Genomic DNA, 24,778 nt, shown 5'->3' with positions numbered 1-24,778 from the left:
TCCTTATCTCTACTCCTTTAAAGGTAAACATTTGAACTTCCCAAATATGGGTTGCCTCCCAAAAAAGAAGCATCTTCAGACTAGAATGAAGCAAAGAACGTGTCGCATGTGCTCCATGTCTCCTACTCCTACCTTACTGAATGCATCCTTCCTGTCCAAAATGCCCTCTTGAATCTCTGACTCCGTCAATCTGAATGACCTCTGGGGAGACAAGCTTTGCAGGGATCAGTACCACCTCCTGAAAAATGAGCACTTCACCAAGTCACAGCCTCTGAGAAGAAGCGCTGCCTCAGAGCAGTGGAAAAACCTTTGGTAACTGTGCTTGATCTTGTTCGGCACACTGGCCTGGGCCCAAAGCAGGTGCTCTGTGACATTTTTGTCTATGAAAACCGCTGCAAGGATTAATTTTGCTCTAGAGGAACTAAGTGCCCTCCATTTTGTTAATATTCGGTCTTGTGCTGAAGCCACACAGGCTCACAGACACCACAAATCAAATAGCTGCCATTGGCAGGGTAGAAGCCAAACCAAATCAAAACAAAACCCCATGCCAATGGCATGTCGATGTTTGTGTTTTCATCAGAAACGCCAGCGCCTTCTGGAAATTCAAATGTCATGACTGGAATTTGGGATTTACTTTCAGCTTCCAAAAGAAATGTCACAAATGAGATCTATGAAGAGGGTTCCCGTGCCACCAGGCAGACCACCTCCCTGATCTGAATTACTGAAAGCTTCACAGAGCCATATCTTTCAGCTGGCATAAACTGGCATAACTACTGTTTTCAAATGAAGTAAGCTGATTTATGCCAGCTGAGAGCTGGCCACTATAAATTAACAGGTATTTATGAGCTGCTTAGAAGTCTAAGACCTGTGTACAAATTATTCCATACTATTTCACAAAATCAGAGATAATTTCTTGAGTTGCTAGTTTGCTTCTATGTTCTTTGAGGAGTGATAAATTCACCGAAGTGACAGTGGAAAGCAAAATTTTTCTAGCAATTACTAACATTGCCAGTGACCTTTTGAGTGAAACAAAGGCTAAAGTTGTTCCCAGTTTTTGCTGCAAATTATACAAGTGCCAGCACATGACTGGACATCACTTGAAATGCTTTAAGATCTGAGTGTGATTTAACTTTTGCTTGTATAACATAAGACAATTTTTTCCTGTCTGTTTTCATTTTTGGAAGACTCTTCGCATTTGACTGATTACATTTAGTCTCCTACAGTTTCCATTGCTGGAGGTCTATCTGATTCTTGAATACCAGAAGAAATTACTTGGAGCTCCAGCCTGGCATCTTCCATAGTTATATGACATGAGAGTAAACCATACAAGCTCACAGAATACAGTCTTTATATCTGTTAAGTGTAAGAAAAATCAACTAATTAGCCAATGACTTGGTACAAAAAGTGGGGAAGTCCAACATTCCTTTAGTGAACTGCAATAAACTGTACTTCAGATTGTCATCAATAGTCCATCACAAAGTGAGAGATTAATTAATTATTAATGAACTATGAGTTGAACACGTGTCCTGCCACCTAAGGAAAGGAGAGCCAAACATTTATGGCACCAGCCCACACACATTCACACAGTTTATTTCCCTGATTATTCACTGAGACATGTGCATGAATAAAGATGTCCCTGAGTAAATACCTATGAAGTGAAGGCTAGAATTTAGATTTAGGCCTCTATCAGAGAAGCCAAATGCACCAGAAATCCTTCATGCATTTATTCGCCACATATTGCACCCAGCTGTACAGTACAAGGATTCTTGTTTTACAGATGAAGCACAGAGAGGCCTAAATCCAGATCCTGTAAGCTATTTAGCCACCTAATCTCAGTGGAGTTCAGCATCTCTCAGGGTCTGTGCCTAAATGATCTGACCTGGGTCATTCATGATGCTTGCTCTAGAAACAATATTTCTTCCATAGCTTACGAAGTTTAAACAATTCCAGTCTTACATTTAGTCACTGGCAACCTGCCCATTTGAGAAATATAATTTATGAAAGATTATAAAAAAATCACACCCTCTCACAAATGTTAATTGAGGTCCACTGCTTGTTCCTAGCTTTGCTTTTCTTAGGAGAGCAGAGTAATACATTTTTCCACAGCTCTTTAGCACCCTCTATTGTTTTCTTTTTCTAATCAAAATTTCACTCTTTTTGAATTGCTGTGGCATTAAAAAAAAAAAATATGCAAAGTCTTTTTCTAAAGCAGCATAAAAATAAGAATCAGTAATATAGTAGTGTGTAACCAAAATGCAAGTAAAACAAGAGAAGGTTATAGGTAAGTTTTTATACCAATTCAGTAACTCACACAAAAATGCTTTCTTGAAGGCAGAGAGATTTTTGCTACCCACTTCAGCAGAGAGTTGAGCCTATGACTGCAGAAGTTTTGTGTAATAAGACCTGAGTAGTGGCTGCAGAATTTAACCTTATAAACGTAAACTGGAAACCAAAACGCATAACATTATACTAGGACAACTATGAACCATGTGAAATAGGTCTAATGATTGTTAAGTGTTCTCAAATGCCAAACTTGTAAGACATAAGTCTGTTTTGGATGGTTACAAAAAGTGCCAAATGGATTCAGTTTGTCAGACAGTTAATCAGCCATTGCATGGCTACACATTATTATTGCTTGCTACAAACTTCATGGGGGGCGGGGAACCAAAAAGCCCAACACACAAACCACACGCTCAAAGCAAGGCTTAACTTTGAATTGGGCAAAGTCTGTTTGCATGTGAAGAAGTACAGTTGATCTGAGGATCTTCTAGAAATTTCTTAAATCTCTGAAGCTGCTCTAGAACAATTTTCATGGCTGCCACGTAAAATGCTTGTTTCAATCGAACTCACAAACTTGCCATCATTCTCCGAATTAACTCTTATTACCTTCTGAGGAATATAACCAAATATTAAAGTGGCACATGTAAATTTGGATAGATCAAAAACGTAGAGCTTGATAAAGTTTCATGGAACATATACAGAGTCAAAATCAAATCCACGAGTCATGAAGGGCCCAAGCTCTTTAACAACTATTGTGACTCTATGCAAAGGTATAAAAATGGTTTGGGGCCAGACAGAGTTCAATATGGAGGTGAATTTAAAAGCAAGTACATCTGAAAAATCAGAGCAAGTCAAAAGCAATGTAACATATATCTAACTTCCTCCTGGGCTTTCTCAACAAGGTAGAAGTCTTGCCAGGGACTTGCTTGTGTAAGGCTGCTCCACAGAACTGGCTCATGCCAGAACAAGACAGATGGGATTGGATGTGAGGGATGGAGAGCATCTTCTGGTTCCTGGGACAGATGGTGGGACAAGGCCAACATCTTGTCTAAATCCCCTGTCTTATATTTAGAATTTATTCTTTGACATTTCAAGTTTGTCTTCTCTTGTTACCTAACCCTGACAGAATCTTGGGTGTTCCAAATCAGAGGAAATTTGATTAAATGGGAGTACTGCTAAATGTCAGACCAGAGCAGATACTGCAGTATCTGAATTTAAACTCTATTTAGTCAGGAGTGAGATAGCATGTGAAATGGTGGAGCAAATAATTTTCTGTGTTAACCTCGCAGTGCCAGAATGAAATAACTGGTAAAGAAAGATAATATTTTTCATTACTGTCTTAGCAGCTGGTGGTTGGTTGAGAGAGTTCTATGCTCTCACCCTCTTCAATGCTCCTCTAAGACATACTTTGAAAAAAGGGATGAAAAGAATATACGATAGTAGAGGTTGGTAGTGTATCAAAATGGACAATTAACATTTACATGTAAAGATTTCTTGCAAACCAAGGCCCTGCAATAGGAAATTAATACAGTGTGTGATACAAAATGGGTGGGGATATCTTAGGCAATATCTAATGGCAATAGTCAGGGAGTTCCACTAGTTTTCAAAAGATCAACAGATAGATCAATATTACAAGCTTCTGTAAAAACCTGTTTCTGTGCTCCGTAAATAACTTCCAATTTGCACTGCACCCAGAACAACTGTTTTGATTAATGTTTCTGGACAATACTGTGATTTAAATATAGATCAATGGCAATCATGCTACTCTGAAATGAATCCAAAGAATTACAGTCAACCCAGCCAGTCTACTGCAAAAAAGAAGCAAAACTAGCACTTCAGCAATATAAGCTGAATATAACTTCAGCATTTCTCCTCTTTGCCTCCTCTGTTTTGAATGTTAACTACATCTGCGCTAGGTTTTCAAGCTCTTTGATCACAATAAATGAGTAGAGACTCATTAGAAGAAAAAAAAATCATTAATATTTAACAACACTTTGTTGTGCTGGGATGGATCCTCCACTATCTTGTAACTTACATTTTGTCAGGAGCACAGCTGCCATGACACCCATTTCATCCAAATAAAAGGGGATGGGGAAAGAAGTAATAGCTCTTTTTAATTCATCCCTTGAAAACAAACATTGTGTAACCTGGGGAGAACCTCACCAGAAAACACAAGATTGTTCCTTCCATTGGGTGGAAAGCAGGTGTGATGGAGGATGGAGTGCCCTGCCACGGCTGGGTGCTGTCAGCCTGCCTGCCTGCCTTCAGTTTGCAGCAAGATATCCCTACCACCACATTATGCACTGCTCTCCCAGTTTGCGGGCTGAGTAAGGTATGCCCTGTCTTCCCTTCTCCATACCAGAAGACACGCTCCCTTCTGTAGGCCAAGCATGGAAGGGTGGCTATCAACTCTCCCTTGCACCTAAGCACTCTTCCAACATGTTTTGCTCATGCCAGGTCCAGCGCATCCCAAGATTCACGGGCCAAGGTCTAACACGTCCCACTCTCCACGCACACAGAGGCATGAGTCCCACGCTGAAAACAGGCAAAAATATTACAATGTAGTAAGAATCCCAGAATGGGATGACCCTTCCACAGATGGGATATGCACAGCATGCTGCACACTGGTCAGAGGCCTGTTTGAAGCTGCACAACCCAGTGTTCCCAGGATCTGAAGGGATGTATGATTATCTATACTAGCCTCTCTTTCTTTATAGTACTACCTTTAATAAACGGTATTTTAGATGATACTTTACAGTGTCCGAGTGCCTTTTTTACTGGAATCATAACAAACCAGCACCTCCTGGTGCAAAATGGATGAAGAGGACAGGAGAGCTAGAATGCTATAAAAGAAGAACTGAGTGATCAGAAGGACTAGAATTACATACATGGATGAAATTTGAACTGAACAGCAGCAAAATGCAGCACCGTTCCCTTAGGAAGCAGAACCACAATATACCAATGCCATGTAGGAACTTGTCAGTTTAAAATGACATAAAAAGCAAAAGCTCTCAGCTGCAGACGTGTTAATGTAACAGGTGTTGGATTAAAATTAAGGCACAAACTTCCAGTAAATATACAAAAAATACACACATAACCTTGTGTACTACATACTCATGTTGAGGAGCAACTACTCCAAGTATGTACCAGCACCGAAAGAGGTCAACAACATCACCTTCAGCAACAGAGTAAAAAAACTCTTCTATTGTATCTGGCTTAGCAAAATTAAGGTAGCACAGGCATACAAGTGGCTTCAATAAACATCTTGTGGTACAGAGGAGGGCTTTTCTCACTAAGAAGAGGGGAAAAATAAAACCTATCTCAGTGAAAGGGAAATTGTCAGCAGAAGAACATACACATATAAGGCCTTCGTACACACGTTTAAGCCACAAATCAGAGGAAGGCCCTAAGAAGAGGAGAGAAAAGCCCCTCAGAGGTGAACAAAGTTCAGAGGGAATCCGAGGAGCTTGTGATGCAGCTTTTCAGAGTAACAGAAGTTAGCACAGAGGTACAGCAGCTTCCCTCCCATCCCTCAGTGCCTGTCTCCATCTTCTCACCAGGGCATTAACTAAGAATGCATGGATCTGGCTCCTCAGTAGGAATTAAGCAATCTGCTAGGTTTTACAAGGCAGGGACAGGAGCACCCAGAATCCGTTCCCCAGCTTCAAAGAAAGAAAAGTTCACCAGCATGTAAACTCAGGGGAGGAACTGGGAAAGCAGAGAGCAGCAGGTGTTGGTCAGGGCTGGGTGCGCAGCCTCTTCAGGCCAACTTTTCAGAATGCAAATCTCTTGTACTGTTTGACAAACTACTCCAATTGCACAGCTCCCCTAAACTAGAGGTCTAAACTCAGTGATTTAGACTAGCAGATGTTAATCCTTTTTCTCCACATTCTTATCTTAAACCTTGGGTCTTTTTGCAGATAATAAAACAATACACAGGAACATCATGCCGGTTCTTCAGATTTTTCTAGTACACAACAAAACAATGTTTTAAAGCTGCTTCTCTTGGCAAGACTGCTCCTAAACTTCTCTTTACAGCTCCATGGCAAATTTGTATTATTTCCGCCCCTCCAAGAACAATTCCGTGTTAGGATCCCAAATCCCTCACCAGTACAAAAAGCTTCAATTCCAGATTACTCATCTGCTAAATGCCTGCCTTCTACCGCACTATTTTAACTGAAATACAAGGTAAGGAATCTAGAAATTTCTCCAGAAGCATAACTCAGCAATAACTCATCTCAAATACAAATATCAGGATAACTAGAAAATTTATGTCAAGTTTTCTGCTTTCAAGATTTTCTGCCATTGGAGGCAGAAATCTTGTCCAATTGCTTCCCAAGAACATAATATTGAGGCCCCCAAGCCCATGGTTTAAGTGTTGTCTGATGCTCAGTGCTGCATGACCTCAAGTCAATACAAGCAGCAAATGCCTTGCTGACTGTAACACATGGTCATGTCACACCTCAACTCGTTTTTTTTTCTGACAAAGCAAAAACACTCAACCTGAAAACCCAGAGGCTGAACATCCCACACATTCAAATAAATATTCCTAACAAAGAAGAAAAGAAAAACCCTTTTTGCCCTTTCTGGAGGCAGAGTTAGGTACAAGCAGCACCATTAAGGAGATGAACACTTACACCTGAAATTTCTGCAGACCTAGTGACTCAACAGCCCACGTGTCAACTGGTTCAAAACAACAGTATAAAGCATGCAGTTGCCTGAATTGTTTGATTACATCTTAAAATTTATGAAATGAAGACAGTGATCCTTTTGCCCCACCCCATCTTACAGAGGGGTACAGCAAGACTGACAGAGCCAAGTAGTCTATAATAAAAAAATCAGAAATTTATATGTAAAACAAAAAAGTAACATCTGCAGAATTTTCTATCTGCCCCCCCCATCCCCCACCCCAATACTGTTGATGTCTCAATAACATAACATTATATTACTTCTAACCTTTGCCAATAGGCTATGGAATGTCAGAGGACATGCAGCTCACTTGTTTGAAAGAATGGTGTTAGACACAGATGTTAATATCAAGAGAGAATTTGAGGTTGCTTGATACATTTAGGTGTGATGCTCAGTCCCTGTGCTTGGCCTTCCAACCCAAACAGCAATGTCCTTCCACGTATTCCATCAGTAAGTCTAGAGCATACTTCTCTGCTAAACATCATTATCTCACTTCCATTCTGGCAATAACTGTTTCTACATTAAACTAAACCAATGTGGCTCAGAAACCCAAATAAAATCTCTTTTTTTTGGTCTCATTTAATAACAAGGCAGAAATGGGACTACAGCTTGATGAGTATATGGTCCACATCAATGTAAATGTTTTTGCACTGAACTGTTTATACTGCCTACCAACAGCAAGTTGTCAAATTTTCAATCCATAATACAGATGCGGAATTTGTAGAGAGATGTTTCCAAGAAACATTCTCCAAAATTAACAGATATTTTGAGGAAGGCACCAAGTAATCAACTGTGATCACTCATATGAAGTATAGAATTGCTTGGGACACATACTAACAGGTATACTGAGATCCAACAAATGTGATCCCGAAATGAAATTCAACAATAGCTACCACCTACCACCCTCACTATCCATTACCACAGTGGATGTGCAGCACAGTCTTACACAAAAAGAGCTCCCTTAAAAAAAGACGGGAAAAACCCCCTCCTCTCTTTGTTTTGATTTTTGGGTCTAGGAAGTAACCAGAGGAAGTCAATGACTTCATATACTCTTCAGTAGCCTTTAGTAGGGGTTTCAATAAGTATGTTATTTATGCAAAATAATGTGTTCACAAAATAACACCTAAAACGTAGATCTGTGCCTGCACAGTTTTGGGAGCTGGTATCCCATTGACTCATCAAGGAAGAAGTTGATTGCTCTGGACAAAATTTTAAGTAGAATTAGGCCAAACACATTACAGAATTTAGTCTTATCCCCTTGTTTAACCATGTAAGTCCTTCATCCAGTGTACTCTGTAGACAGTAGATGATAATGAAGCACGAATTATCTGCTGTCGGAGTGAAATAAAGTAAGTTTCTTGAAGAGCATGTGTACGCCTGTGTGCATAGAGCAGGAGTAAACATGATGAGACAGGAGAACAGAGTTGGCACCAGAGAGCTCACTGAAGGAAGAGCCAGAACTAGCCAGCTGCTCCCACTTACCTGCAGTCTCAAAGAACCTTCACAGGGAATTTCACAGACAGCTACAAGAAAGCAATTGTATACAGTCACTTGCAAGCATTAATACCCACTTTCAGAATACCACAATTAAAAATTAGAATTGTTTAAGTATATATTGTATGATAAACCACCACCAAATTCTGTTTCGATAAAATTATTTGCTAGTCTTCAGAATAAGAAGGATGAAAGGATTGAAAACTGCAAGCATATGTGGAAGAAGAGTGTCTGGTCCTTTAAGGGTATCTGGTCAAGGACCTTTTCAATGCAAAAAAGGGATAAGAAGAACAGGAGGAAACTATAAACAAGAACATAAAGGAACACAAAACTGATGGGCAAATGATAAGAGAGGCAGTGTATGTGGGAGTGTGAGAATGTCTATTCCAGCAAGGTTATCTGATTGAGCACATCCTATATTGGGATCATAAGGAAAAGGAAGGAGACAACACACAGATACAAAACCTGACCAATTAGCATTAACAAAGACAATAATCAGAAAAAAAAACCCCAAACCTGGTCATTCACACTAACTGTTGGGCTATCAAGAAACTGCAGGCTATATTGCTTCTGGCTGGGATAGAGTTAATTTTCTTCATAATAGCTCATATGATGCTATGTTCTGGATTTGTGACCAAACAATGTTGATAACACACCCATGTTTTAGTTACTGCTGAGCAGTGCTTACACAGTGTCAAGGCCTTCTCTCTCACAGCAAATAGGCTGGGGCTGCACAAGAAGTTGGGAGGGGAAACAGCTGGGACAGCTGACCCCAGCTGACCAAAAGGATATTCCATACCATACGGCACCGTGCTCAGCTGGGGGAAAAGAAGGAAGGGGAGGGCATTTGGAGTTATGGAGTGTCTTCCCAAGTAAGTGTTATGTGTGATGAAACCACGCTTTTCTGGAAATGGCTGAACACCTGCCTGCCGATAGGAAGTAGTAAATGAATCCCGTATTTTGCTTTGCTTGCATGTACAGCTTTTGCCTTACCCATTAAACTGTCTTTATGTCAACCCACAAGTTTTCTCACTTTTATCCTTCCAATTTTCTCCCCCATCCCACCGCGGGGGGGGGGGCGGGGAGTGAGCGAGTGGCTGCATGGGCCTGAGCTGCCTGTCGGGGTCAACCCACAACACAGGCAAAATGGGACTTTGCAACTGATAAAGATGCAAACCTCAGGGACCAGCACGTTGGAAGGCGTGGGTGGAAATATGCCAACTGAGGAGGCAATGTGCGGGGCAAGGGGGAGTAGGCAGAAAGGCATATAAAAGGGGTTGGTCAATACGTTCATCACTACAGTCTGTCCTACCTTCTTATTAAGTCCTTTCTTCACTATCTCTGCATAACCTCCCTCTCTATCCTGTGCGTCTATGTGCTGCAAGGGCTAGGTGCCAGCTACAGGGGGGAATAGCATAAGAGGGATTGGTACCAGCTACTGGAGTCAGACCGGGGGTGTAGGTGCCCCAGGGCTCTGGTGTCAGCTACTGGAGCAAGTGCGGGTGTCCCAGCCACTGAGGTGGAAATGGTGTGTGTCCCAAAAATCAACTACTGTGGGGGACTGGCATGAGCGAGGCAGGTGTGAGGCTTGGTGCCAGTGGCTGGAGCAGGACCGCAGATCACAGCCCATGTACCTGGTGCTGGCTGATGGGGGCTGTCTGTGTGTTCCCCAAAGTGGGTGTGTGTGGGGTGGGTGTTTGCTGTCAAACTTGAAGCTGGATGAGCCAGTGAGTATGAGGGCCCAGGTTAGTGCTGGAGTATTAGGTAGGCAAAGGATCTGTGCTTTTATCCAGAAGGACCCATGAGCATGGGATGCCTGTGGGACAAGAGTGTCAGTGCTGCATGTTTGCTAGCGAGCACAGACCTGGACGTGCCAGCAAATAGGGGACCAACAACGCGGGTAAGAGGGCCAGGATCTGGGCGGGGTACTAGGTGGACAGTGGAAGTACTCAAATGTGTATGTGCTTGTGAACCTAGAGAGCATTGTGTGTGTGCCTGCACTAGTGACCTTCTGTCTCTGCCAGATGAAGGGGATGTGGCTGCCTGTGCTTGTTTTACGTGGGTCCTGGACGTAGATGCAGTTGAAGGCATGGCTTGTCTGTGGCAGTCTGTGACCAGCCATGTCAGTGTCCTGTGTGTGTCTGTACGTGCCTCTGGGACACAAGCTCAGCTTCACTGCTGGTTGAACCTGCAAGTGGGAGAGCAGCAGCTACATCCCTCAGCCCAGGGCACACACATCCCTGGTACTCAGGTACCTGAGGCTGGGCTCCAGTAGCTGTGCAGGAGGAGTCCTGGGCCAGAGCTGCTGGAAGCGGTGGCCGCTCCTAACATCCTGTAACAGAAATGTGCGTTAGGAGAACAAAATGTTGGAGAGAAGCTGGATGGTCTTACAGTTATTTTGTAGTCCCACCAGTGGCTCTTAACTCTGTTTTGTCTTGGTGGCTTAAGCCACAACAAAAATTTTCTGGCATAAAACAATCGGTTTGTCATGTGGAACCAGCTAGGACTGTTAATGAGAAATACTTCTCATTATTGGTGTTAGGGAGCAGCAAGAGCAAGGCTGCTCCAGGAGTGAGGAGCCAGGAGCAGAGGGTGGCTACAATGCACGCTAGGCAGCACCCCTACAGCTGGGGCACAGGCCCGTAGAACCTAAACCAGGCAAGCAGAACCAGGTGGTGAGAGCAACAGCTCCCATCTGAAGCCAACCCAGGAAATCCAAACATCAATTCAGGAATAGGGCTGGGCCCAGGCCCACCTACAACATAGCTTAGGAGAGTACAGGATGTCACAGCCTGAGCTGAAATAGGATCTGTGGACCCATGGACAGGGGGTGGGTAGGGGTCCCTGGTGAAGCTGCTCAGGGCCATTAAGGCCCAATACTGCCCTCAAGGCTCCGACAACTGGATTCACACATGACAGCAGGTTTAAACCCGAGTATTATTTTCTCTCTGATCAGTATGCATGAACTGGAAGGCAGAGCTGAGCTGTATCCTTGTGCTGCATTTAGGTGGGAAGGGTAAGAAAGCACTGGGGCTGGAGAGACTTCACCTGTTAGTCCATCTAGCCTCCTCCCCTCCAGAATACGAAATGGACATCTCACTGCATACTCCTGACCTGTACCAGCATTACTTCCACTTTTATTTATTTATTATTAAAAAAAAAAAAAACCCACACCAACACATCTTCTTGCAATTGTAACTTCTGATCTCTTTTTAAAAATAGCAATCATAGAGCCCGCACAGCTGAGAGGCCATTATTACTAGTTCTTAAAAGCCATTTCCATCAGGCTATACAGAACACATTTTTCAAAGGAGAAAATCCAAAGATTTCAAAGCCTATTTTCATAGTGCATACTCTGTATCATACTCTGACAGTTTCTCCCCTCTCCTCAGGAGAAAACCCAGGAATATTTACCACATACCTCTTACCATGCAATTGCTGTAACCTGGTGGTGTACAGCTATTTTCATCTTACACGGACTTTTTGGGTAATTGCAGTTGCACATGAAAACTAACAGGATTCGAAAGATGCTTTCTGGTTAGTCTGATAGAAATGGTAGAAGGCAAAGAAGCATAACATTCCCAGGCCACTGCCTCTCCTTCAGCCTTCTCTTGACCATTTGCATCTGCAAGAACAGAAAGATTAATTGCTCCCTTAACCTCAACACCCCTTGGGGAAAAAAACAAACCAAACCAAAACCACACTTCTGACGACGACAAGAGTTACCGTCTAGTAGAAACTCCCAGTCCCATTTGGCAGCAAAGACTCACTATTTCTAAAACAAGAAGTTTCACAAGGTATTCAAAACCCTGTGGAACACCAAAGGCTATACGGAAGATGGCTGGATAACAAATACAATCACACATGGAATAAGGAGGAAAAGACCTCAGAAGATAATCAGAAAGTAGAAGCAGGGGCAGTACTCCTGTCAGTGAGACTTAGTCATGCTCTTGGCTGCTCAGCATCAGAGTCTAGATGCAATCTCACCATGTCTGATGCCATGACAACACAGGTTGTACAATGCTTTCCATCTGAAAGAGGGAAAAAAATGTGATCCACAGATAACTTGCCCTTTATTTCACAGATGTCTTCATCTGATATTCATTCTGTACACAGATAGAGACCTTCACTGCCAACATTAACAAGATAATTCCGACTGTTTATCTCATCCTCTCAGGCCAAGAGCTAAACACATCAGTTCACGCACTAACAGAACTACTGAGGTATGCTGGAGCAAGTCAGACCAAAAGATACAACGAGGTACAAACAAACGCTGCTGAGCTGTTGGTGCTCCTTAGCATCTATTACACTCCGTTACATGCTGGCAGCCACAGGAAGCTCCTCTGCCTCAGACACATTTCTGCTGCACAACATGCAGCAGCATCAAGTCCATACACATCACGGCTGGAACAGAAGTCAATCCAGCACGACTTCAGGAGGGCTGTGCTTAGCTGCCCAGGCAAATACCAATCTGTCAACCCTCCAGAGGGCTCTCCTGCTCCATGGAGGTATGACAGCTTCCTCAGAGATCCCTTAAGTTCAAGCGGCATTGTCCAACACTGAATACACCCAGCAGCAGCTCCAGAGGTCTATTCTACCTTTATGTTTGTCGACGAGAAAAAAAAAACACTACGTTGCCTTCCCCACAGCTCAAAGCATCCCAAAAGCACATACAAATTTCAGTTTTGCTCCCTGTAACGCTCAGATATGCCAGCTCCCCAGTGCTGTGTCTTTCATAGCATGTAACTTCGCAAAAATGGCCTTCTGGATGAGGAGATATTTCGCATAATTTCATAAATATGGAAATAATGTCCATCTGATGGCTGCATCTAACAGCATATCACATGAGACTACTCCAGCAACTCATGAAAGTTTTCAGACTTCATGGAAAAGGCCTCAGGTTGGAAAGTGACCGAGATGCCAAAACATTCAGGCAAGTGCTGGAATAAAATACTGAAGTGAAACATCCTCATGGAGCAAGATGAAGTGGACAATTCTTTTACTCACAATATCTGTAAAGAGAAAAAAACCACAAATCCAGTTTAAAGCAGGAAAAATACTTTAAAATTACATTTTCTACAGAATGCCACCATAAGAATACAATGCTTCTACCACTTCTGACAGAAGGATGACTAGACATATCATCCCATAATATTTAAGTCCTTGAGCGTCTATGAAGCATTACTAAAGAGTCTATGAAAGCTGATACCAAAAAGGAAATACGTAACATATAGGCCTATAATGCTACACCTATGATTTACATCTTCCTTGGCAAAGTCTTAGCATCTGCACTAAACCATAATACAGAGATGTTCTCAGTAAAAGCACACAGAGCTATCACAATAGGATATAAAACCCTGCATAGGCTTCTGCTAAAAAGAACATCGTTTCTATGGTTAGAAACACTAGCTGCATAAAAAGCATTTTGGTATTAGAACTAATTTGGTGCTGAATGTAAGAAAGCGTCTGAGAAAAAAACCCAAAACAAACATGTCAATAAATCCCAGTTTCTCTGCTAGAAACTAGGGGCTTTGTTTTAAGACTTTCAAAAAAATAATACGTCAAAATAATAATAAAAAAATAGTAACTTCAAAACAAAGACAACAAGAAGACACACATGATTAGTCAGAGTATTCAACTTGATACTTATAAAAGGGCCTGGCTTATTTTTTTAATGTTTTTTTTTTTCTTCCCCAAACACCTAAGGCCTGAAGCTTACTGCCTAAAAATAGAAATATTAAAAGTCCTCAGGTACAGTAAAAATAGTCAAGTTTCAAACACACAAAACGGAAGATATGCTGTTCTGCTGAGACTACAAGTATGGCAAACATCCCTCCTTAACTGCAGTTTGCAAGCAGAGCTGTTGAACTTACTGCACAATGCTTTTGTGGGATTGACCTGCTGTCCAGCAAGCAGCTGCTGCAGCTTCTTGATGTCTATGCGTGCCTCAGCCATGCTTTCCAGATCTCTGCCTTGAGCAGAGCTTTGACATCCATCCTCTGATGCTAAAAGCATAAGAACACAACACTTCAGTCAAAACATCAGAAGGAGTCTCAACACCTACAAGGACACACCTGATAATCACTGAACAGCTGGTACTCAAATGGGTTGTTTTTCTGAAACACCAGTGCAAAGAAGAGAAAGCCCAGTTTTCCTACAAAGTTGTCAAGGATACTGGAAGAGATTCCCCCCACAAACATGAAACAGCCATTGGCCACTTTTCTTTCTAAGATTTCATTTGAAGACTTCAAAGTACTCGATGCTATTTTGTAAGGACTAACAGAAGGTAAGTACTGTTATCAGCATCACACTTAAGTAATGAGATCAGACAGACACAAGAGGCAACAAACAGGGAAACTTACCCCAGGGAGGATTTCCCAAGTCTTTAAAATGTGTTGTTACAGATACTAAGTCAGTTTCTATTTTCAAGTTCATTTCTCCACTCAAGTTTGCTTCAATCACCTGCAATACAATCAATCTCAATTTTAGGCGAGCCACTTCCGCACCGCAGAATTACAGAATAAAGTGCAGCTTTGTTCAAATACAAGCTTCCAGAAGCACTTCAGTGCCTTCACAGTTCAACTGTACTTTTTGAACATGGTTTGAACATTTGAATGTTCAGCTACAAAATGCATTTCTCATCATTCCTATGTGAATTATCCCAGACCAACCTCCCTGAAATTATGAAAAGAAAGAAATTCAATTGCTCTCCAGTACTTTTAGAAAAAGTACTGGCTTTGGGAAGTTCATGTGCTGAGGAAAAGGCTTTAGAAATAAGAGACTGAAGCTGGAGAAATGCAAGGTTTCCTGCATTTCCATCCAGCTTTTCAACAAACAGAAAGGCACCTACACAGTCCATATGACACTCACAGAAAATGGGATGCACCAAAAGCTGACCTGCAGTTGCAGTGTTGCTTTCCAAGACTTAAAAAAAGACAACAGCTGCACCAGAGCAGTAACTCCAAGCAGGACTTTGAACTGCTAGAAATCCTGGAAAAGTGCTGAAAGCTTTCAAATTCCATCCTGACAAAGTGTCCAACCAGGAGACTATATATGATCTTACACAAATCCCAAGCAGATCAGAAGATTCCTAAAGCACATCTAAGCACTTCATTTCTGTGATTAGAAGAATTCTCAATAAGACACGCTCATATCACAACCAGAATCTCCTACAGAACGGGCGATGCCCACAGATGAATGCTCCCAAAGAGTGGCCAAGTACTATTTGAAAGAGCTTCTAAGCCCTTTTTGCAGCACTGATCTTGACCAGTTTTACTACCAGGATGCATCTAGCACAAATATTTAATTGTGACACTTGATGTTTTTGTTCTTAATAACAGGAAAGCACACAGAGGATGCATGTAGTCTGCCTCCTCCTTAGAGCTATCAAAGCTATTCCACAGAGAGTTATTTATGTCCCTGCTTTGGAGCAAGAGGTAAGGAACTTAGGAAGGTGGGTATGCCCAGTGTTGACATGCTACCTCTTCTGAGTGTTGCTGAACACCAAAGTTCAATCCCATCATACAGCTATCCTGTGTGAGAAGAGATCCTCAACTCTGGAAACAAAGCAGTTATACACTGTGCTTAGTTGTGTGTAAGCACTTCCACTGAAGACATGGGGGAAGGAAGGAGAGAGAAAAAATAAAATCCCCAAAAGACTGACAAAGGAGAAGAGTCTGAAGTGCTTACTTTTGTGTTTGCAGGATGACTGCCATTTGCAAAATTGCCAGAAACCCAGGGTAATCTCTCAACTCTTCCAAGCCTTGGAAGACGGAGACTGTCCCAATTTCAGGATTCTCAGTTTACAGAAAATTTCCCATTTATCAAAATTGGTATGAACAGCCCCAAAACCAAACTATTCCAAAGCTCTATGCTTACTTACTAACTTTCATGTCAGTCAGTTCTGGTGACAACAACTAAAAAAAAAAATCAAACCCTTTTCTGGCCAACTGCAGAGGTCTTCTTTCAATGGAAGGCCCACCAGCACTCCAGAAACCCAGGGTGGACTGGAAACCCACCATGTCAGAGTCTAAAGCACAGGCTGACATCCAGGAGCTATTAGTAGGATTTCCTTTAAATCCTACCTCAAGTTTACCTAAAGTTCATTCACACAGACACCTAACACAAGACTCACTTAATAGGCATTTCTTTAATGAAATCACCCAGAAAGTCTCCAGCTAGCTTCCTGAAGGACCGCAATTTCTTACCAGCTATAAAGTGGCTTGTAGCAACACAATGCCATGTTCTTTCAAGGATTCAGTACAAAGAGCACCACTTTCTGAGAAGCCCAGGATGAGCTCTTCAGTATAAATCCTAAAATAAATCCCACCATTCTCTTCAGCCCTTAGACAGTCTTCAGGTGCCTTTAGTTCAATGTCTGACCCATCCCAAAATACGATATAATACAGGAGCACCAGTTTGGGCAACAGGGAAACATGCTATGTGCAAGATAAAATAAGGTCTGTAGGACACATGCCTGAAGTGCCTTAACTTACAATGGAATTGCTAAGATTCTTCATTCTCTCCACAACACTCTTCATTGTTTTCAGCACTGGTAGGTAAATACTGACCTAGAAAGACATAAGAACTACATTTGCACAAATATTTCATGTGTGACTGGGATGTGATGCATTTATTTCTCCCTTCAATTCTATCTTATTTTGGACTCAGTTATCTGTTGAGTGCAGGGAGCACAATATTTAACTGAAATCAGCAAATGACTCAGGAACAGAGGAGCTCTTTCCCATTATACCAATAGGCCATCACTTTAGCAATTGCTTCAGACATACTATCCCAAGTCTGTGTTCAAAATAGAGACAGGTTTTTGCAGATCAGATTCTCACATGAACCCTCATCTGTGATACTGAGCGGTTAATAGTTACTATAGCCAAAAAGGAAAGAACATGAGTCCCATGGTACTGTAACCATTTCTGGAATTGCATCAGTGTAAATCTGAAATAACAGAACAAAATACATCAAGTTTCTACTGTCATATGTCTTCAGAATTTAAATACTCTTAGCTATAGAGGTAACAGACATCCATAACCTCAAATAGGAGCACATTCGCCCAAAGACCTTCCCTTGCAACTCTGCTAAAAGTCAAAAAGGATATAGAGAGGATATATAAAAATCAGGAGGAAACACATATATATCTAACTCTGCCAGGTAGGCCATGAATTTCAGAAAGAACAGATTATTTGGGCCACTTGGTACCTAAACAGCTGAAACAGTCTAAACCTGTGTGGTTTGGAGGCGCTCCTGCCTAAAGCCGTGCAAGTCCTTTGCTCCTCCCTTCCTCCACCCTGAGTATCACAGCAATAACTGGTAACCACCTGCTGTTTTTACAGGTTCTGGACCCTCTTGTCAAGATGGAAGCCATGTCCACCCCTCTCCAAACCTCTAGCCTCCAGCCTCCCCCTTTCCTTTCACCTCCTCTCCAAAACCCACCGGTAGTATACTCCACAGCAATAGCACTCCACTTGCAACCTCCCCTTTCCATAGGGAATGTAAAAACAGAGGCTTACATCAAAGTCCGGCACACTGGGCTCTCTGAAGTCATTCCATAATCTTCTGGGAATAACCCCCACAGGAATGTCATGTGTCACCATCCTACTGCTGCTTGATAAGGATGGCTTGAGGGAGAGAGAGGATGCTCTTGCAGTTAAAAACAGGACTTGAATTCCAAATTCAAATTTTTCAGACCCACTCTGGGAAATACTATAACTGAGTGCCCTAGTCACTTGGTTCCAGTTTTCCATAGGTTCCTATCGGTCCGCTATTAAGCGGACTTCCCTTCTGAATAAGGAAGAGGTTGTGAGGTATCAGTCATTAGTATCTATAAGCTATCCTTAGAGCTGAAGAGGTGAATCAGTGAAGAGGTGTTAACAACAAAAAAAAATTTGGAAGACAGCAGTTTGAAATGGAATGCCAGAACAATCAAAAGCAAAACAAAGAGCCAAACACTACACTGAAACGAAGAAACGGAGAAAAGCTGACATTAGAAGAAGGTGTTTCAATCACATAGCTTTCATTCTTCCTCCACCTCTTCCTTGCCTTTTGGAAAATATAAAGCTGGTTCTGTGTGCTACCAACTACGATGGCAGGAAAGGCTAGTGAAATGGAAAATGGCATGATTTGCCTTTATTCAGTTTTCTAGAATTACACCAAAGACTACCAAAGCTTCTATTTGATCTTAGGAAAAGCACTTAATTTTTAAGAGCTTTTTCTTAACAATGAAGATAAAAGCATGGTTGCACTTACTAGCTCCACAGCAACTCTGAGACAGGGACAGTGTTTGTTAGTCAACTTGATCTTCACTGTCTTAGCACTCTGGGCAGTTTTTAATGCTCTAGACAGGTTCTCAGGCACCAACTCTAAATAGATTTCATTGTGCTCTGCAGCTACTCCTTCCATTTGAAATTCATCGAAGAAATTCCCCTGCAATTTTTGAAAGTTGGGAAATAAAATAACGCAAATGAAAACAAAAAAAAAAAAAGACAGAGGGGTAAGTTTTACCTATCAGACCTTAAGCTTAGAACTGCATGTGTACTACGGGAAGCTTTCCTCTGCCTGACATCACCTGCAGGAATCAAGACAGGCTGCATAAGCATGAAGGCCCATTGCTTCAGGCTAAACCTATTAATTTCAGATCCTCCCCTAACACCTAGCAGTCCTGAAAACAAGGGGTATGACGGGTGAGTTATGCTTCCCTGTTTCCAGTTTTGGGCAGGCCCTTGTGGGCCAGCACACGCTGAAGCTTTACACTGAAGTGACAACTAAGGTAAAGGGGATGTCTAGCCAGAAACACCAGGCCTATGCAACTAAAAGGCAGTCCTGCAACACAGAGTGCCTTCAGTGGCCAGACAGGCCTTGAGAGACCTGGCACATCTTAGGTGAGGGCTACGTGTACAAGAAATACCTCATACACCAGACCCAACTGCATGCTCTGGTTTTCAACAATACGTGGTTATTGAACTTCCCCAGCCTTACCTGGCACAGCTCACACCACATACTGACGCCTCCATTTGCTACTTTATCGGAGAGGATGAAATACAGCTTGCTGACAGTAAGGCGCAGGGTGCAGGTCTTGGCTAACTTGGCGATTGTGTTAATTACACCTGGCGGCGGGAGGAGGACGTTACAGCGGTAGCCGCTTCACACACCTCGTCCCAGGGGGACAGGGGAGAAACGCTCAGTCTCCAAAAACGCAGCTCGTGCTGCTGTGGCAACTCCCAAACACCTCGGGGCGAAGGAAAGCGCCTCACGCTGCCTCCCCCCGGGAAAGACCTCTGGGCCCGCGGCCTGGGCCTCACGGCGCCTTCCACGGGCCGGGGGCCGCCGGCGCGCACGGCCCTTCCTCTTCCCTTTCCCCGGGAAAGGCGGCCCCGGCCGCTCGCCGAGGCACAGCCATCCTCCGGCCCGGCCCCCGCCGCCCTGGCAAACTCACGGCTGAAGTGGTTGAGGCAGGCGAGATCCACGATCTTAGCCCGAAATCGCATGGCGGCGCCCGGCCCGCCGCCGGCCCCGCCCGCTGCCGCAGCACCGCCCGCCGCTAGCGGTACGGCCGAGGGCGGGCCCGGGCAGGAGTCAGTCAGGGAAAGAGCGGGCTCTGGCCGAAGGGCTCCACGCGGGGAGCGGCCATTGCAGCTGCTCTCCTGCTGCGCGGAGGCGGGCGCGCGGCGGGGGGGGGGGGGCGGAGGCGGGCGCCGCGGCGGAGGCGGGCGCCGCGGCGGAGGCGGGCGCCGCGGCGGAGGCGGGCGCCGCGGCGGAGGCGGGCGCCGCGGCGGAGGCGGGCGCCGCGGCGGAGGCGGGCGCCGCGGCGGAGGCGGGCGCCGCGGCGGAGGCGGGCGCCGCGGCGGAGGCGGGCGCCGCGGCGGAGGCGGGCGCCGCGGCGGAGGCGGGCGCCGCGGCGGAGGCGGGCGCCGCGGCGGAGGCGGGCGCCGCGGCGGAGGCGGGCGCCGCGGCGGAGGCGGGCGCCGCGGCGGAGGCGGGCGCCGCGGCGGAGGCGGGCGCCGCGGCGGAGGCGGGCGCCGCGGCGGAGGCGGGCGCCGCGGCGGAGGCGGGCGCCGCGGCCTCGCACCGGCGGGCCCTGGCTGGCTTCCTTCCGCCGGGGCCGAAGAGCTCAAATTAAAGCGAAACCTCTGGGCGCCCCCAGGACATATGTATAAATCCACACATCTGTATGGGTCCCCATCCCGATGTCTCGAGGAATTTTCTTCTTCAAATCCAAGGGGCCCCTTGCAGCAGAAACCGTCAGCCCCCGGCAGGGGCCAGGCCCAGACTCTGCACAGGCGGAGTACTATGCCCAACATGAAGCGATGGCGAGGGAGGAAAGCAGCAGTCATGTAAGAAAGTAGAGAGAACAGAGCTCTCCAATGGGCCTTTCCTCTTCCCCATCCCTAGCCAGGCCACCCAGAAAGGGCTGGGCAACCAAAAGTGTTTTGAGAAAGGAGCTCTCTGTCAGACCAGGCACCTCATGCACACAGGCTCCCTTTGCCCAGGGCTATTTCAGCTTAGTGCATGGTGTGCAGGGGTTTATGCAGAGACTGGAATAGTTCAAGGAAGTACAAAGTGAGGAAAAACGTTGCTTTATCTGTCCATGTCCGTATGCAGCATGCCTGTTTCCTACAGGAGACTTGGTCCTTTGCCTCTATGGTGGTGTTGGTTCCTTGCAGTCCTTGAAAACTGCAGCGTTTGCAGAGACAGTTTTCTAGTGCTGTCCTCATAGGTTCCTCAGGATTGTCTGGTGTGCTTTTGTCACACTGCAAGTTTCCCAGGTCAGCTAAATTACCTTTCTTTCATTTGATTTTGAAATATTCTTGGGATGCTGCTCACAGTGGCTTGATGCTGTCTTTCGATACAGTCATTATGAAGAAAATTAAAGAACAAAAGAAACAACCTTGGGTCTACATACTTGCAGAAAATAGTTTCTGGAGAGGTTATTCTCTGGCTGTGTTGCTCCCAGGCCCTGTGCACTTCGCAGAAATCAGCTGAAGATTTTCCTAGAGAAACCACTCCAGCGCAGCAGGGTTCGGCAGAATCAATCCCGATTCAAATATTCAACCAATGAACTTAGCACTGTGGTTTGATATACACTGTATTTTTTAGAGTAGTATTTCCCTGATAAAAGTCATTCTAACAAGATGATAGTTCACTGTCAAATCTGGTACACAATGTCTGTGAATATATTACACCCTCATCTTTTTTGAGTTCCCGTTTCTGTTGGCTGCTGTTGTCAAATTGGTCTGAGAGGCATCATGGGGCCCATTGGCCCCCAGGACCGCAGAAATGGTTCTTTATCACTCCAGGCTCTACTTTAATCGGTAGACCCCTGGGTGAATGTATGGCTACACTGGAACATGGGAGATCACTGATAGGTGTAGCAAGAAAAGGGGAGGTAAACTGGGAAAGTAGCAACTGCAAAGGTGGAAAAAAATTATTCCTAGAGGGGTGATTTGGAAATTCTTGGTAAGTCAGGGGTGAATAAAGAGGAACTAGATGGTCAGCCCACTGGAGTTTTACTTGCCCAGATTGCACGAATACCTAGGAAGAACTATAACAGCAACAATTTTATAGTCTTCATCTTGAGAGATAACTGGTAGGTCACCTACTAGGTTAACCTCTTCCTGCATTAACCTTCATTCACATTTAACATCTTGATTTCTTTCAGGGTCTCACGTTCCAATTTAAGCCAAGTTGAGGTGTTCAAAGCTGACTGTTCCTTTCTCTCCTTTCCTTGCCTGACAATTATTTCTACTCCACGCTCCACTATCGTTTCTGTGAGTAGTGTATCCCAACATTTCACACAGCAGTCCCCACCACCTGAAAGCCAGTGAAAGCAACTCCATGACCTTTGCTGATGTTTCTTTGTTATGTCAGCTTGTACAAGAGCACACATAACTTTGGGAACTAAATAGTATCTGCAGATACTACTTCTCCCCTTTTTTATAAACACTCTACAAAACCTTCTACTTTTTATTTTCAGAACCCAACCATGGCACTCCAGTTCTCAAAGCTGTTGCTTGAGATCAGGGCAACTTCTTAACAGGGCACACTGAGATGGAATTAAAAGGCCTAGACTTTTCTACAGTACTACAAGTGCATGTGTTTTTTTCCCCACCTTTTTAGATGAATTCATTTTTAACAGAAATGTGTCACAAATACCCACAAAACAGTCATGATTTAGGCTTGCCTGCCTGTCAATCCTGTCTGCCTCCTCTGTGTTCTACCGGATGGATGTCAACAGAGCACTTCTTTTGGGATGGTGAGCATTTCCTTTCTGGAGTACTTAGAGTGGGAAGAAGATGCAAGCTGTTTGCCTAACTCTACCATCTTAGTCCTTAGCCATCAAGCTTAGAAATATTTTTAAAGCAGCCAAGCCTAAAGTACCGATGGCTTCACAAAAAGGAGACTAGAATGAGATGTGTTTCCAACTCTGTTCAAGTCAGATGGGTAGAAGTTAATACTGCAAAACTTTGTTTTAGAGTTGCCTATTTAGTTATGCTGTAGATCTTCATTGTAATTGACAATGGAACTTCTTTAGAATTTCTTAGAGCTTCTAAGAAATTAATCTGCTGAATCATATTATCTATATTTGTCATCCATTTAGAATCAGCTATTTGATACGTAAGCACTGTGGTAGAGCATACATACTCTACATACCTAATTAAATAGGACTAGGTAATCAGGGAAGAGACACAGTACAAGAATTTGTATAAATGTACTTTTAAATATTTACTTAGGCAATGTATTGGAAGCAGGCAAAAGAACATGTATGTTCAGGTAATATCTACACTCTGTTCATGCTTCATATTCCAGTGAGTGATTTATATGCATACAATTACAAAATAAGAAATAAGTCAAGCTACACATTATGAACTTGCTATAACATTAAAACCAGATAAGAAAATAAATGGAAGGTACCTCAGTGATGTAGCATTTCTAGTGAATTTTCAAATGTTTCATTTCCATTTGAATATTCTAGGTTAGCCCCTCTTCTCAGACTTCTCATTACTGAGAGTTTTATATATTTGCTGTTACTTATATAGCTCCTTTCTAGACTGGTATCACAAACTCTGATCAGTCATTTCCTCTCTGAATTATTCTACACACACACACCCCCCGCCCCGAACGGGGCAATTCCCAATGAGGTCAAATAACCACAACCTGTGTTTCTGTGTTTCAAAAGCAGTGATTTTATGTTTTCCCCTAACCTTAACACTAACACTAACCCTAACCCCTATTCCTCAGCCAAACCCTAACCCTTCTAACCCTAACCCCTAACCCAAACTCAAACCATAGAAGAGAATCATAGAATCATAGAATGGTTTACCTTTAAAGATCATCTAGTCCAAACGCCCTGCCATGGGCAGGGACATGTTTCACCAGTAAGGTTGCTCAAAGCCTCATCCAAGCTGACCTTGAAAACTTCCAATTGTGGGGCATCCACAACTTCTTTGGGCAACCTGTTCCAGTGTCTCACCACCCTTATCATGAAGAATTTAATCCTTATATCCAATCTAAATCTACTCTCAGTTTAAAACCATTGCCCCTTGACTTGTCACTACAGGTCCTAGCAAAAAGTCTCTCTTCGTCTTTCTTATAAGCCCCCTTTAAGTACTGAAAGGCCGCAATAAGGTCTCTCCGGAGCCTTCTCTTCTCCAGGCTGAACAGCCCCAACTCTCTCAGCCTTTCTTCATAGGAGAGGTATTCCAGCCCTCTGATCATTTTTGTGGCCCTCCTCTGGACCTGCTCTAACAGGTCCATGTATTTCTTGTACTGGGGACCCCAGCGCTGGATGCAGTACTCCAGGTGGGGTCTCACCAGAGCGGAGTAGAGGGGGAGAATCACCTCCCTTGACCTGCTGGCCATGCTTCTCTTTATGCAGCCCAGGATGTGATTGGCTTTCTGGGCTGCAAGCGCACATTGCCAGCTCGTATCCAGTTTGTCACCCACCAGTATCCCTGCGTCCTTTTCCACAGGGCTGCTCTCAATCCATTCATCCTCCAGTCTGTATTGATGTTGGGGATTGCCCACACCCAGGTGCAGGCCCTTGCACTTGGCCTTGTTGAACTTCATAAGGTTCACACGGGCCCACTCCTCAAGCCTATCAAGGTCCCTCTGAATGGCATCCCTTCCCTCTAGTGAATCAATTGCACCACTCAGCTTGATGTTGTCTGCAAATTTGCTGAGTGTGCACTCAATGCCACTGTCTATGTCATTGATGAAGATACTAAATAGTATTGATCCCAGTACAGACCCTTGTGGGACACCACTCGTTACTCGTTACCACTTGGACATTGAGCCTTTTACTATA

General features: G+C 44.0%; 1 protein-coding gene across 1 annotated transcript; it reads right to left on the bottom strand.

Annotated features, from left to right (window-relative positions):
- Positions 1–11,573: 11,573 nt before the first annotated feature.
- HUS1 (HUS1 checkpoint clamp component) lies at positions 11,574–19,981 on the bottom strand. Its single transcript, XM_050891164.1, has 8 exons — positions 19,910–19,981; positions 19,453–19,580; positions 18,724–18,900; positions 17,988–18,095; positions 16,959–17,033; positions 14,826–14,925; positions 14,337–14,468; positions 11,574–13,475 (listed from the first exon to the last, which is right to left on the bottom strand). The coding sequence occupies exons 1-8, from the start codon at positions 19,959–19,961 to the stop codon at positions 13,393–13,395; spliced, it is 855 nt and encodes a 284-aa protein (XP_050747121.1). The 5' UTR covers positions 19,962–19,981; the 3' UTR covers positions 11,574–13,392.
- Positions 19,982–24,778: the final 4,797 nt, after the last annotated feature.

This window comes from Gymnogyps californianus, chromosome 2 (assembly GCF_018139145.2).
Source record: "Gymnogyps californianus isolate 813 chromosome 2, ASM1813914v2, whole genome shotgun sequence".
Classification (NCBI taxonomy): Eukaryota; Metazoa; Chordata; class Aves; order Accipitriformes; family Cathartidae; genus Gymnogyps; species Gymnogyps californianus.
Note: the sequence above shows the minus strand (reverse complement) of the source record. Positions and strands in the feature narration are given on the sequence as shown.